The 16,900-nt window shown below is 34.6% G+C and overlaps 1 protein-coding gene across 1 annotated transcript in view; it reads right to left on the bottom strand.

Annotated features, from left to right (window-relative positions):
* The window catches only part of LOC129219010 (serine/threonine-protein kinase 10-like), a 131,926-nt gene that overhangs the window by 112,075 nt on the left and 2,951 nt on the right, over positions 1 to 16,900 (bottom strand). The window contains exons 2-3 of the mRNA XM_054853330.1: positions 8,717 to 8,887; positions 502 to 700 (exon numbers count right to left, since the gene is read on the bottom strand). Coding sequence (XP_054709305.1) covers positions 502 to 700; positions 8,717 to 8,887 — 370 coding nt within the window. The remainder of the gene's footprint in view (positions 1 to 501; positions 701 to 8,716; positions 8,888 to 16,900) is intronic.

Raw genomic sequence — 16,900 nt, 5'->3', positions numbered from 1 at the left:
TTATCATAAATATTTTTTACAATTTCTTAAATACACAAAAAAAGTAACCATGCCAAGTTTCAATAAAATTCGAGACTGTGAGTGATAAGCCACAATTTTTGATTGACTGAAATATGTTTAAAAAATCTTATTCTTTTCTGATTTTTGAGAAAAATAAGGCTTAAAAGAGGCAAAAAAATGAGGAAAGGATTAAAAAGCCAACAGAAAAAGCCGGGGAATTCCGGCAAAAACCAGAAAAATCTCATCCCTGACAAATGAAACATATTGCTTATTTTAGAACATTTTAAAATTTATTTTTGACTTCCCAGAGAAAACGTAAAATGTGAGAAATTTATAAATAATAAACTTACAATCCGGGTTCAATTGACATGATTAGTATCCGGAAAAAATGGGACCTGATGAAAAAATGTAGACTCGGGGGACGTAAAATTAGGATTTCACTGTAGTTATAAAACAATCAACTACATTTTTAAAGTTGAAATAAAGCTAAATTATACTAACCCAATTTAACCCCTGCATCCAACGTCAATAGAACATTTCCTGCTTTCAAATCACGATGAATTACTTTCATAGAATGCAAAAACTGAAGTCCTATTAACATTTCACGGCACACATATCTTATCTGGGGTTCAGTGAGGGGCTTTTCCAAATCCATCATGATACTATCAAGAGCACCTCCTTCGCAAAACTCAATAAGCATCTGCAAATGAAACAAAGACTTCAATTAATGAGAACTTTAGAGAGAATGTTAATGAAAATTGTATACAAAAGATAAAAAATTTGCCTTTTCTGAACTAAGGAGTATCGCGACCGGATATAATAATAGTGCAGACACAAAAAACACCTATGCTAAACCAAAGAGGATGAAGAACAAAGTCTCAACCCAAATATAGATTGACCTATTTTAAAGCAGTGGTTCCCAACCTTTTTCCCGTCACGACCCCTTTTTCACTAACTAAGCAACTTGCGACCCCCTATGTGCCCCCTACATAACACAGACTAAGCACATACATTTGTGCGCGCGTAGGTGTAGACATTGCTCATTTTTACATAATAGCTCAAGGTGCTTGAGACATTTAATTTATGCTTAAATTACACAATGATTTTAAAAATTAAAAAAAAAGGTTGCCGCTATAATGGTTAACATACTTTTTGACCCTTAAAAAAATTCTCGCGTCCTGGCAGTGGCAAATGCAGGATTTGGTTTTTTAGGTCATACAAATCTTATATTGTCTTAGTGTCTCCAACTTTCATTGCAGTGAATGATAGCATTTTCTTTTAACAAGGCTGTCGTGAGCTCCAAAATTAGAGGGAGGGCATTAGGCAGGCACTTACTGTTTTTCAAACGTATGCATAGTAAAAGACAGATTCCAAATTTTTTTCTTGGAGGCGGGGGGGGGGGGGGGGGGGGGACATGACTAGCATATGCACAATCAGATTAAGAGAATTGCCTTATTAAAAGCGAAGAAAGAGAATTAACAATATGAAGTGTTAGTGTAACATTCACATCTGAAATTGCAGTTTACACGATCACTGGAAACTTTAGGAAGAGTAGAATTTCAGAGATATTTGTGATTTATGAATGGTTCCAGCTCAGAGACTGCCTTTGAAATTTCTTGAAATCAAAGTTGTAAAAATAAAGCATGATTTTTAACAAGACAGGGGGGGAGGATTGGGGGTGCTCTCTAGTGTTTCGAAAATGAAAATGAAATTTCCTTAAAAAAAACTCAGTTGTAGACCATCTTTGTTGAAGTTAAGGGAGAGAAGGGGTTCGGGTCACCTTTTCCCGGAGAATTTTTGATTTTAAAGACCTAAACCTTCTGGAGGGGGTATTTTGATAAAAAATACCTTCTGCAGGGGTTGTTTTGATAAAAAATACCTTCTGAGGAGGATCTTTTGATCAAAACAGCCCTTTCATGTGCAAAAACTATGGTATTAGAATTTGCATTTATGTTAAAAACAATGGCTCTGGGGGGGGGGTGTTTTCACCCCCAAACCCCCTCCCGCCTTTGCTGCACTGCTGACCAGCTTAGTAAACTTTAGGAAAAAGGTTTGGATTCGGAGCCATTTTTTCGGAATTGAAGTTCCAAAAACAAAATTTCAGACAAGTTTTGATGATGTATGGGGAATTTAAGTCCCAAAAAACAGAATGGTAGATTATCTTTAATAACAAGGTGAAATGTGCGAAGACCCTCACCTGGAGTTTATTTATTTTATTTTTTTTTTTTGAAATTAAAACCCTAAACACTCATTTCTTGGCTATTTTTAATGATGTTAGCGAACAGAATGGAGTTCGGGGCTCTTCCCAGAATATTTCCCAAATTAAGGCTTAAAAACGCAATTACAGGTCATCTTTCAGGATAAAAGTTGGAGTTCAGAGAATCTCTCACAGAAATTATTCAAAACTGAACTTCCAAAAACAAAATTTTAGGCAAATTTATATCATGTTAGAGGGAGGTGAATTCTGGACACTTTCGAGAAAATTTGTACGGATGGCAGTTCCTAAACCAAAATATAAGATAATTTGAGGACGTTGTGTGATCAGGTACTCCGGTATGAGTGGAGGGGGTTGCTGCAACCCCAGAAGCCCCTCTCCAGTATCTGCCACTATGCTCAAGTATTGATGCTACTCTAAAATGAAGCTATTTTTTTCCTAGGTATTTTTATTTTTAAACTATATGCAATCATATATTTTTAAATGTAGGGATAATGTCGTGACCCCCTAAAAATTGGTTTGCGACCCTTTCAGGGGTTGTGACTCACGGGTTGGGAACCCCTGTTTAAAACTATTGCTATGCCATTGCTATTTGAGAAACAACATTAACTCATTGTTAAGTTTAGGGCAAAAGTGGTATTTATTAGATATTTTTTTGCAGATTTAATAAACAAGGTACGTCTAGGGTGGTTTAAAATTACATTTAGGCTAAATAAAAAGTAAGTATCATGAAATTGTTTTAATATGTGAATCTGGGCTCCCAGGTTACCATCTTTGGAAGGCTGTATCTTGAGTAAAGATTTTTTTTTTTTTTTGAGGGGGGGGGGGAGAGCAAAATGAAATATTCCTGTAACTTAATTTTTTTTTCTTTCTGAATTTCAACATAAGTGTTAAATTTAAAAACTTCCGAGACTATGAAGGTTAGATTTTTTCTTTGCCTGCCTGAATTGATATGGAATATGCCAAAATGACATTATGTGTTTTTTTTTTTTTTTTTTTAATCAAGTTTCACTATTAATATATTGTTTCAACCACTTTTTCTTAATTTATTACTTTGTTTATACGTTTCACGACTTATTATTGGGTCATTCCATACAGATTCAACGGATGAGTGTGCTCCACCATTTTTAATTTTTTTGAAACTCATATCCCAAAAAGATGCATATGAATGATGTTTAAAACCACTTTTATTTTTTCTCTAACCTTAACCCTTGATTTTTTAGAGGTCATCAAAAGTCATTTTCGTAGTCAAAAATGGGACTTTTAGACCTTCGCATTTTGGCCCAAATCTAATTGAATAACAATCATGGCAGAACATTTTACATTTTGATGTTGAAGTACATAAGATAATAGTCTCACACACTGAGTTATGTAGCTGTAACTTAATAATTAAAATAATGTCAGCAGATCAAAGTTCAAGGTCAAATGCAAAATTTTTACTCATTTCAAAAGGGTCATAACTCGCTTAGGGGATGAAAACACAAAGTGAAATATGGCAAAAACTAATCACTGGAGTTACACTAATGAGAAAATATAGCTCTAATTGTGTGTTTGTTTATCCTTTATAAATTACAGCCCCTCAAAGATCAGAAAATTGAGAAAAATGACATTTTTAGACCCCTGTAAGCCAAAAGGGGATGGAATAAAAAATAAAATTTCTTGGCCAATTGAATATTCCATTCAAGTACTATACATGTTGTATATATTGTTTTGTGTATTTGGTTTTTAAAAAAGATACAGATCTTTGAAATTGAGCAATTTTGCTAGTTAATTCACACACTAAAACAGAAATAAAAAGTGTGAAAACTTCATTGCACTTTCTTAAATTACATATAGTGTGCTCTGTGTAATATATTATACTGGAAAAAGATATTTTAAGTATAAAAATGATTATTTTAATTTGATAACTTAGAAATACTTGGACATAAATGAGTAGTTCATATATGATTGACAACTCAAGTAGTTAATTTATAGACTATCTACACACACACAAATTTTCAATACATACAAACATACACTCTGTACATTAACATATCTAAATTGCCTTAAACATATGCAAAAACATTATATATACAAAATTCAAATTTTAAAAAGTGCATTTTTTATTTCTTGTTTGAGTGCAGTTTTGAAAAAATGAACTCACCTAGCAGTCGCCTAGTAAGTTGTAATGGTGACTCAAGTATATGACGTTTTGGAATGCTTTACCAAGGCACATTCATAATTTGATACTTTAAAAATGTGCTAGGAGCAAGACAATGACAGGGGTTCTAAATTTAGTGATCAACACAAGCTATGTAATAACTTTGACAATAATGGGCTTTTTTTTTTTTTGATAGTCTTTTTAGTAACACACTATTCTTCATACCTACTGCTAGAGAACAATAATTTTACAGTGATAATATTTAAATACAATGGCATAAAGCAGTGATTAAATGTTGTATTGGGAATTTTATTTGCAGAGTCAAACCTTTCTTGCAGCATTTTTTCAGCTAGTGTAATATACTGAATACTCACAAGGATACATGCAATGTTTAGTAGAAAAATGCAGAAGGAATACATTTCTGTAGGAAATAAAATGTGACTTCTAGTATTTCTTTGCAAGCTAGTCTTAGTAGTATCAATTTTTTTTACGGTTCTTCTGATTCTGTTACAATGTCCATTACCATGTGATATTGCATAGAAATGCCATTCAGCTCTCAAGTTGATATCCGTTTCGGGATTACGTAAATTAAGAAAGTTCTTTCTATTTTTGTTGTGTATTTGAGTAAAGTATTTCAGTACGCCACATGCTGTGTCACCACCAGAACTATAGTACTACTGTGTGACTTCATTTTCTTAAAACTACACTGAAGCAAGAAATGAAAAACGCACCTTTTTTTTTTCCTTTCAACTATGTAGATAATGCTTTTGCATGTGTTTAGGCAAGTTACATAAGTTAATGTACAGAGCGTATGTTTGTATGTATTGAAAATTTGTGTGTGTAAATAGTCTATAAATTAAATACTTAAGCTGTCAATCATGTATGAACTACTCATTTATGTCCAAATATTTCTGTTATCAAATTAAAATAATTATTTTAATACTTAAAATATCTTTTTCCAGTATAATATATTTCATAGAGCATACTATATGTAATTTAAGAAAGTGCAATGAAGTTTTCACTTTTTTTTTCTGTTTTAGTGTGTGAATTAACTAGCAAAATTACTCAATTTCAAAGATATGTATCTGTTCTAAAAACCAAATACACAAAACAATATATATAACATGTATAGTACTTGAATGGAATATTCAATTGGCCAAGAAATTTTATTTTTAATTCCATCCCCTTTTGGCTTACAGGGGTCTAAAAATGTCATTTTTCTCAATTTTCTGATCTTTGAGGGGCTGTAATTTATAAAGGATAGACAAACACACAATTACAGCTATATTTTCTCATTAGTGTGACTCCAGTGATTAGTTTTTGCCATATTTCACTTTGTGTTTTCATCCCCTAAGCGAGTTATGACCCTTTGAAATGAGTAAAAATTTTGTATTTGACCTTGAACTTTGATCTGCTGCCATTATTTTAATTATTAAGTTACAGCTACATAACTCAGTGTGTGAGACTATTATCTTATGTACTTCAACATCAAAATGTAAAATGTTCTGCCATGATTGTTATTCAATTAGATTTGGGCCAAAATGCAAAGTTCTAAAAGTCCCATTTTTGACTACAAAAATGACTTTTGATGACCTCAAAAAAAATCAAGGGTTAAGGTTACAGAAAAAATAAAAGTGGTTTTAAACATTATTCATATGCATCTTTTTGGGATATGAAATTTAAAAAAAATAAAAATGGTCGAGCGCACTCATCCGTTGAATCTGTATGGAATGACCCTATTTCGAACTACTTGTTGTCTTGTGTCTTTTATTTTAAAGTATGTTTACTTCTACCGTATATACTTGCATACAAGACGAGAAATTTATTACAAAAAATGAGGTTTAAAGTTAGGGGGTCAACATATACGTGGGGCAGAATTTCCGAAAATTTTCTTAATTTTTCTTAGAAAAAACTTAAAAACGTGAACATTTTCTCGATTTAAGTCCATCCCTTTTAAGCAGATGCTAAAGAAGTAAATACTTAAATATTCTGCTATGATTTCATGGTCTGACTATGAAATTAAGAATAAATAATTACAGTAAACAGCCGACTAAGTGCGCGGATTGCCATATTTGCGAATTTTCCTGATAGTCGCGAATTATTGCTCATTTTTTAAAAATAATATAATATGGCTACACAGCATAAAATTTTACTGATCTTGTTGGCATAATCCTATATTTTTTATTCTTGGAGCAATTTTGTAAAAAGATAGAATGTATTTTAATTGTTTAGAACTTACTTATTCACTCAAACTATCCTAGAAATACATTCCTGTTTTAAATGTTGTTAAAAGACCGGCGTGCGTAAAACCCTGAGAGTGTGTGAAATCCCCAAGTGACTAAACACCCAACATGTCAATCACATGTTTCGCCCATCGGTGAACGTGACGTCGGGCCTCAAGAGTTGAGGATCTTTCTGCTGGTAGCAGTCAAGAAAGTAAATTTAAGAAATAGCAACAGTTAAAGAATTAACTGTGAGTTGCTTTGAGATGCTACAGATGTAAATTTTGATGACGTCACGTCATTGCGTCGGGGTAACGGAGAAGGTTTAAATAGAAAGTCAATCAATCAATCTCTTATGATTTGCTTCTGTTCTGCAGACGGTGTGTTTTGATTTGAGCATGTGTGCTCGAATAGATTGATTTATCCACGCAGAGGACGTGGAGGTTTTCAGATATGTTCTAACAAGATTTGATAGCCTGCTAAAAGTGCAGGATGTTCTAAAACAGTGCCCTACAAGTAACAAAGGAGTTTCTTTTAGGAACATAAATTTGAAGAGTTGATGTTTTTTAAGTATTAGGCCTAACAGGGCCGGAAGGTTCGTCTGGCATATACTCGATTACGGAGCCGGTCGGACTAGATTGAATTCACTATATGGTGAGGCTGCCTCTGCTAGTGGAAGGTCCCTGTTTTGCTTGAAGCTGGGCAAATAATTTCCTATGCTGCTGTTTCTGTGGCATGGGTGTGCCTGGGATTGATTGACCATGGATTCTGGTCTGCTGTCCACGAGTGGACGTTTTCAACTCGTCTGAACATCCGGCAGATGGATGTTGCCGTCGTTGTTATGTGTGCCAAGTTTAAACTATGGACTTCCAGTGGTATGATTATTTAAATAGTTTTCTGGACAGCTACCATCATTGTGGCATGGCGTAAGGTAAATTTTCAAAAATATTAGGAACGTTTTAGAACTGTTGATGTTTTTTTTTTTCAGTAATTGAATCTTGTGATATTTCTCTGTGATATTTGTTTGTTGGGGGGTATTATTATATTTGAATTGTTATCAGGGGATTTACCTTTTATAAATGTTTGATTGTTTTTGCCTATTTACATTTTACACATGTTTTTGAATAAAATGTTATTTAAATTGAAATTCGGTTTCCATTGCTTCACTTCTCCCGAACTTACCATTCCACATCTGTTGGTCTACCTTTAAAGGCCAACAGATCTAAAATCAAAATAAAAGCAACCAGTAAAAAAAATCGTAACAGCAAAATCAAACCCTTTTACAAAAATCGCGACCACAAAAGTGAACCCTTTTGGTGCAAAGGAATAAAAATTGGATGTTTTTTAACATAAAAATGTTCATTACATTTCATTTCCGTTCTTTTTAAAACGTTTAAATTCAAAATTAGCGGCGAAACACTCCTGTTTCATCCAAAAGTAGGGTCTCAACTTATACGTGGGTTTTCGATTTTCCCCCGATTTTTCTCCTAAACGTAGGGGAGTCGACTTATAAGCGAGATCGACGTTTTTACGGTCCCATTTTGGGTTTTTATCTTAAGTGAAAAATAAATAATATAAAATAAAGAACTGTTTGACATAGTCTAGCCCTTAAGAGCTCTTGCGCCCTTAAAACCAAATAAACCAAACCAAAATTTTTGTGGACTATCTTCGAACATTTTTGAAACTTAAGTCTAATAGAGAAGGCGTTGTGTTCTACGTATTCTGGAAATGTTTCAACATTGAGGCCTGAAAACCTAATCACAGGCTATCTTTGGTTAATTTAGGAGGATGAATAAACGTCACCAAGAGTGAAATCAGGCCGCTCTCTTCTGAAGCTTTTTGAAATTGCTGTCCTAAAAACGAGACTTTAGGCTTTGCTTGGTAACAATGGAAGATAGCGGGACCGGTGGTTTGGGGTTCTGTTCCAAAATCGTCTTTGAAGTGGAAGTCAATTTTAGGCTAGCATTGTTAGTTTATTATTATAAAAACCAGTGTGTCCTAAAGTGATCACATTAAGTAGACTACTGTATTTAACAGCAAATAAAACTTCTTGAGAAGGAAAAAACAATCCTCTCAATGCATAGTTCGCGATTTTATTTTGCTAATAACAAGATTTTGAAATAAGTCATCAAAACTTACCCACAGCTTGCTGTCAAAGAAAAATGCTTCTAAAAGTCCAACAATATTAGGATGCCTGCAGTCAGTTAAAATATCGATTTCAACAGTAAAATCATCAAGGTCATCTTCTCCTTTTAACTCACAGATTTTTGCTGCTGCAAGTTCACTGAAGGCACCTACTTTATTGGAAGCCTATGTAACAATAAAAAAACAGAAAGACTTTGATGGATATATGCATTTGTGTCTATATGAATATAACACAACAGAATTAAAGTTAAAATATTCTGTTCTGAATCATCCATATTTGGTTCAAGTTTTGTGCCAACTTCGTTATTTATTTACATATATTTTTTTTTGAAAAAAAAATGTCAAAACTAACTTTAACTTAAATTTTCCATGTAAATAAACAGGTATTAAATAATTCTATTTTAGAATGTGCCAAGTTCTACTCCCCCCCCCCCATAAAAGTAGTAAAATTTAATCCCACCCTCCCCTATTTGTACTTCACAACTCACAACAGTGGTGACCAATAAGTTTTTCGGGTCTTGTGGTCACTGGTCGCTTAGAATATTTGTGTGTCTTGACCTATACCCATTGTTGCTTTGAGGCAAAGACATGCCTTTTAGTTTAGAAAAAATTTAACTAATTTAAACTTAGGAAAAGTGCCTTTTTTTTAAAAACAGTGTGCTGTCCTTTTTTAATCCTGGGGGAAGCTCTGGTAACATGACTTATCTTTCCAGAACCCAGTGTCTGCTCAGGAATTAACACTTTTATATTCCCAGACATCATTTAACACATCTTTTGTTAACTTTAATCTGCATTAATATTTTTATTTTTAAAAAGCAATTCTGTACTAATGAGGAATGCTTATTGTTGTCTTTTCGATTATTTATCAATAAAAATCTATTTAATATGTAATATTAATCTGTACACTTTATGTGTTTTACTCTACTCACAAAAAAAAATAATAAATTAGTTACGGTATTGGATAATATTTCTCACTAAAATTATTACAGAAGTTGTTTACACAATGTGGTTCAACATGCCCCGAGAGGTTGTTGTTTGTACCCCATGCATGGGACACATTGGTTAACATCACACCGTTAAAAAATTAATGTAAAAAAAGAGCTAATCAATTTTACATTTTCAAAAGAATCTGAGATGTTGAGAAAGGTTAATCTTATCGTAGATAATTGAGCTGCTCATTAAATTTTTTGGCGAAATTAAAAATTAAAATTAGAAAAGCAGACCAATGTGTCCAATCTCCACCTATATGAATACATAATTATCACAATAATAATAAGTAATGAATGATACATATATCTGGATGTTATTAACTGCTTTAAAAGTACAGAGTGTTCAAATCAAATGTACCAAATTGGAAGTCAATTTGTAAAAAAAAAAATAAAAGCGTAACGAGGGGTCAACAGGGCCGACAAGAGCTAAGCAGAGCCCCTTGTCAGCTTGGTTGACAGGCTTTCTTCATAAAACATATAAAACTTGTACTATTTTGATTCCAAACTGCCCCCCTCCCCAAACCAGAAGCCTACCCAAGGGTCAGGTCTCTAGTTTTCGACAAGCCTGATATGGCATCTCCCCAGCCCTGCAGGGAAAATTTGGCAGTTAAACTGTTTAAGAGTTTAGAGAGGCAAAAAATGTCCTGTGTCAGATGCACCTGCGTTTTTTATGAATGAACGAAAGGAAAAATGACGTCACCACAAGAGGACGTAGTGGCCCAATTGACTGGCCACCAAGACCTTGTGATTTGACTTCTTTAGATTTCTTCTCTTGGGGCTACGTAACGGACAAAGTGTACTCATGATTAGTGTTCCCGCTAGACCGGTTTTGAAGGGTGCAGCGCCCTGCCCCTTTTCATATCGGCAGAATGCGCCCTGCCCTTTTCAAAAATAAGGAATTGCTCCCTATATTTTTAAAAATATATCACAAGCATCTTATCAGACCCCATGATATCCAGCAATTTCATTTGCCCAGCGATCAGTCACAAAAACGTCAAAGTTTTGACCTTGTCCCCAGAATTTCCCCCTGAAAACAGCCCCATAAATAAAAGGAGAAGCAAACACCTAGGCAAAGAGAGTAAATGAGATTTTCAGAATTCAGACAGGCTTATCAGTTGGGTACAAAAGTAAGTTCCTTCCTTCTTCCCAGGGCGGCTTAAAAGGGCGTGGGAAGGGGTTCGGTCATCTGTAAAGTGGGGAGGGAGAGAATGTTTCATTCAAGCCCCATCTTTGATCTTCTGAGAATCAACAATGATAGTAAACATTTCACAGTGTTTTCTGCTGTAGGATCAGGGGATGTCTGTTCCAGGAAAAGTAGATGGGGCAGTTGGAAAAAGTCTGAGTGAGACACAAACGACACGTGCCTTCTGCTAAAAGGAAATTTAAAGAGTTGGAAGAAAAGAATATAGATGCCAGCAGATAAAATATGAAGATTAGTAATGTTTGAGACATTTTTTCTTCTGCAAAATAGAACAGAAGAAGGGTTGGTATGCTCTTGATAAAACTTGAAAAGGGCTTAGGAAAAAAGTTGATATTTAAGTAATTGTAAAAGTTGTGAAAGCTTATCTAGTGCTTGAATTCCATCGGCATTCATTGAATTGTACATATTTTTTTTTTAAACATTTCATAAATGCAATTTTTTTCACATGTGTCAATATGCTTAATCGTGCATCGCACAAAATCGTTCACTGCGCTTGAGATGTCAATCCTTTTGCATCTTGTAAATATTTTAATATTTTTGACAATCGGAAATTATTTAGACTCATGCTGACTTATATTAGCGTATTTTATGTTTTATTTTTAAAAAGTACTTTATTTTTGAAACCATGCCAACATTGAACTTGCATTTTGCGGAAACGCGCTTCTCATCTTTGAGATTTCCATCATTTTCCATCTTCTAAATATTGTAATATATTTGACAATCGAAAGTTATTTTGACATATGCAACCCAAGATTAGCTTATTTTATGTTTTATTTTAATAAATCATAACACTATTTATGGGATGTTTTGCGAAAAATTACTACCAGTGTTTGAGATTTCAAATGCTGCATCTTGTAAGTATTCAGTTTTTTTTAACAATTGTAATGTATATTTTGCGGTGTCAGCTTTTCAAATCAAAAGAACTGAAGTGAACTGAACTCGAACTTAGTTTAACTGTACCTGTACCTGCATGCATTTGTTTTACTCGCGCGTTCTCTGTTCTCCCACAGCTCGAGGAGAGAATTCAAATCAGATAGTCGTTCCTTAAAATGTTTAAGTAAAGTGTATATATCTCAATTTTCGTAATAAAATGACAAAAAGAATCATTTGTATTCTTGTCATAGCTTACACTTTAAACAGGTACTTGACTTCAGCAAAACACCAGTACCTGTAGTGGTGACCCTCGATTTCGAAACTAAAGGTAAGACCTCTTAATATCGCTATTTTAAACTTCAATTGTCAGTCAGTGAGCTTAAATTTTGCTGCCGCCATGACAGACGCTCCGGAACAACAGACAGCTGCAACTCCACCGTTGGTGCAAGTTAATCGAGTAGAATTAAAACTTCCTCCCTTCTGGGATAAACATCCTATACCTTCGTTCAAAAATATTGAAGCGCAATTTATTGTTTCTGGAATAACTCAAGATGAAATGAAATATTACAATGTAATAGCAGCTCTCACTTCAGACATTTTGAATTGCGTTAGTGATATCGTAATAACGCCGCCTGAGAACAACAAATACGAAACTTTGAAATCTCGGCTTATATCTGATTTTTCCCACTCCGAACAGAAGAGAGTTAAAGCGGTCCTTTCCGAATTAATTTTGGGGGATGACAAACCCTCACATTTGCTACGGAAAATGAAACAATTGGCAGGACAAACACTTGGCGATGAGTTTCTCAAAACGCTTTGGCTACAACGTCTACCTAGTCAAGTTCAAGCTATTCTTTCCGTATCTGAAGACAATTTGGATAAATTAGCTTTAATGGCCGATAAAATACATGAGACTGCAAGCGCAAATATAGATGAAGTAAAATACGCAAGCACGGCAATTTCTGATGTTACTGAGTTAAAACTGCAAATTGCAGAACTTAGTAAACAATTTGAATGCCTCTCGCAAAGTCGCGCCAAGGATACTTCGAATAGACATTTTTCTCGTCGCCCACGTTCCAACTCGGGTAAAAACAAGAAAACTTATGATCCGTGTTGGTATCACTGGAAGTTTGGAAATGATGCAAAGCATTGCAAATCGCCTTGTCGTTTTAAAAACTCGGAAAACTAAGTAAGAAATCACATAATTTGGTGCAATGTGATTTCATGCCAAATAATAAGAGTCGCCTTTTTGTACAAGATCCAGTTTCAAAACTAACTTATCTTGTCGACAGTGGAAGTGACGTATGCGTACTGCCTTTTCAGAAGAAAAAATGCAATTCTGATAGTACAAATTTCACTTTATTTTCTGCTAATGGCTCCACAATTAAAACATATGGAATTAAAATGGTTACGTTGAGTTTAAACTCACGTCGAAAATTTCAGTGGCCGTTTAGTCTGGCAGAGATAAGCAAGCCTATCATTGGCGCGGATTTTTTAAAGCATTACGGATTACTGATCGATTTGAAACATGGATGCCTTAAGGATCCACTCACTAATTTAATCAGCAGCAAGGAAAAAATCACTTGATAACACTCCACAAATAACCTTAATAGCAAGCGACTCATCCTACAAGGATATTTTAAACAAATATAGCGACATATTTTGGCCATACCCTAAAATGAAGGAAATTAAGCATAATACAGTGCATCGCATTTTGACTTGGGGACAACCGGTTTTTGCCCGACCTCGTCGGTTGCACCCAGCGAAGCTGGCTGCAGCCAAAAAAGAATTTGAATATATGATTGAGCACGGAATATGTAGGCCTAGTACCTCAAACTGGTCGAGCCCTTTGCATATGGTGCCCAAAGATGATGGTAAGGATTTTCGTCCTACTGGCGACTACAGAGCTCTAAACCATATTACAATACCTGATAGATATCCTTTGCCTCATTTACAAGATTTTTCAAGTCAATTGCATGGCAAAGTTATTTTTTCTAAAGTAGACTTAGTTCGGGCATACCACCAAATTCCGGTCCATCCTGACGATGTTCCAAAAACCGCAATAACCACTCCTTTCGGGTTATACGAATTCCTCTACACCCCTTTCGGGTTATCTAACGCTGCTCAAACTTTTCAAAGATTTATTGATGAAGTTTTACGAGGTTTGGACTTTACCTTTGCCTATTTAGATGACATCTTAATCGCAAGTCATTCTGACGAAGAGCACGAGACGCATCTTGAGTTGGTTCTAAAACGACTCTCAGACTATGGCATTTGCATTAATTAGAACAAATGTGTCTTAGGTGTTTCCGAGTTATCTTTCCTAGGATATTTAGTAAATCAAAAAGGTATCAAACCACTACCAGAGCGCGTTGAACCTATTTTAAAATATCCATTGCCTACAACTGTGAAAGAACTCCAGCGTTTCCTCGGTTTGTTGAATTACTATCGCAGAAATGTTAAACATGCTGCCCATGTTCAAGCGCCCCTCAATGAAATGCTAAAAGGCAAAAAAGGTAAAAAGAAGTGTAATTTGGAATGGACTGAAGACCAAAAGTCAGCATTTGAAGCTTGTAAAACATGGCTAACTCAGGCCACAATTTTAGCTCATCCTGACCCTGAAGCTTATTTAACGCTTTTTACAGATGCTAGTGATACAGCAGTTGGAGCTTCGCTAAATCAAGTAAAGAAACTTGACAACGTACAGAGTATCGAACCTCTTGTATTTTTCTCATCAAAGTTGTCTCCACCACAACAAAAATGGTCTACTTACGATCGTGAACTATACGCAATTTACGCTGCCATTAAACAGTTAAAGCACATGCTCGAAGGCCGTTCGTTCACCGTTTTTACAGACCATCGTCCTCTTTGATTCGCTTTTCAACAAAAGTTGGATAAATGCTCACCGAGACAGCTACGACATTTAGATTATATTGGCCAATTTACTACCGATATTCAATTTGTAAAAGGTTCCGACAATATACCCGCTGACGTTTTGTCAAGAATTGAGGCATTAGAGCTTCCGACTATTTTGGATTACACAGCTGTGGCTGAAGCCCAAAGCACCGATACTGAGCTGCAGGACTTATTAAAATCAGACACAACCTTGAAATTTCAAAAAATGCTACTGCCTGGAACAGAAGTTCAACTTCTTGTGGACAACTCTACAAGAAATGTTCGTCCATACCTTACCTTGGAATTTCGTAAAATAGCTTTTGACATGCTCCATAACCTAGCTCATACTGGCGTCAAATCTACTTTCAAACTGTTAACATCTTGTTTTGTGTGGCTCGCAATAAAAAAAGATGTTACAATTTGGACACGGACTTGTATCCCACGCCCAAGAGCCAAAGTATGCCGCCATACCAACAGTCCAGTGCATAACATTAAAGTTCCGGACAAGCGTTTTGAACATATCAATATTGACATCGTTGGCCCTCTCCCTCCTTCTCGAGGATATACATATTGTCTAACTATGATTGATCCAGTGGCGGATCATGGGATTGTGAGGCCCCAGGTGCAGCCTGATCCCGAGGCCCTCACAACAAAAACAATAGAGTCTTACTAACATTAACAATGCAGGAAATCATAACTTTTTTTAATTTTTACAAACGAGAAAGCTGTGTGTGGGGGGGGGGGACAGTTACATTCTTATTTAAAAGGGGAAAAAAAAACATTTCTGACAAAAAAAAACACGTTACAGTGAAAAATTTTGCCTCCTATATTTGTTCGTAATTTAGTCAGTACAGGAGGAGAGATTCTCCGAGCCCCGCTTTCTGGCATTTAAAGGGGTCGGAGTGGTGATTTCAAAAATTTTAGGACACTATTTTGATAAAAGCTTAGTAATTTTTAGGACAACAAATATCAAGTTTTTTTTTAAAACTTAAATGTAATTTATAAGTTTAATTTTCGCATTGGATGATAAAACGTTTCAAATTCAATCTTGAAAATTACAATACAATGCATTCAATCTTTTATTCTTTAACACAGTGACCAGTATGAAGTAAAAATAAAAGTACATATGTCCAATTGCTTCTTTACTTGCTTTGTTGTTGAAAAAATGTCCTTAATAAGGAGGGATTAAAAGTAGAGTGCAAGGTGCAAGTTCAAAATTTCTTGCATACTTTTCTTTTTATCAGAAAATCTGATATATTTTAGTATCTCAGAATCATCAGAAATATCCCTGTACATTCCAGATAAACCATTTAAAGATGCAAATGAATTATTGTTTTTTTATGACAACTAAAACTAGAAGAAAACCTCTGCTTACGAAATTTTATCTTGGAGTGAATTCAAAATAAAAACTTTGCATTCTTTCATCATAACCAATTTGTTTTCAGTAGAAGACAAAGAACATAGAATTTAAGATACAGCTTGATTTTTCAAGCTATTTTTCAACCTCTTATATATCGCCGCATCAGCATGAGACAATACCTGTGAAAATAAAATGCTTTAAATTCATCCCTTTCTGCATGGCACCATGTGCTAATTTTACATCTATTTCTGCCTGCTTTTTTAACCGCAAGGAAGAGAATTTCGTTTCCCTTGGCATTTTAATAAAACAAATTACTATTCACATTTTTAAACAAAAAGTTAGTGACTAAATTTAAAAATTATATGTGCAAGAAATTATCCAACTTGACTGAACAGAAACACAAAGCACCAAACTCTTTGTATTGGAAGAACAAGCTAATGCTCAAATTACAAAAATGAATATTACTTCCCAGTACACCTGGGGACAAACCATTTAACTTTTGTTTTAAATATACTTTTTGAACCAAGTGCTTACACATTTGAGTTCTTATTTTATTTTATAGCTTTTTTGTAGATGAGGAATGACTGCAAGATTTAGAAAGTATAGATAAAACAGTTTTATATTGAGCTTTTGTTTTTGTTAACTGCATCCCCCCCCCCTGCCTTTCTCTAGAAAAAAAAGTAGCAGCAAAGGTTTTTCTCTCTTTCTTTAAAAAAAATTTCTTAAGGTCTACGAAGTTTATTTTGTCTTAAAATACAGGAATATCATCATGAAAAGTTTCATTTTTCTGCACAAGTTGGGAATATAGTGTGAATATTATAGACATTTTAGGACAAAACTCGAAATTTTAGGAATTTTAG

The sequence above is a fragment of the Uloborus diversus genome, chromosome 3 (genome assembly GCF_026930045.1).
Source record: "Uloborus diversus isolate 005 chromosome 3, Udiv.v.3.1, whole genome shotgun sequence".
Classification (NCBI taxonomy): domain Eukaryota; kingdom Metazoa; phylum Arthropoda; class Arachnida; order Araneae; family Uloboridae; genus Uloborus; species Uloborus diversus.
Note: the sequence above shows the minus strand (reverse complement) of the source record. Positions and strands in the feature narration are given on the sequence as shown.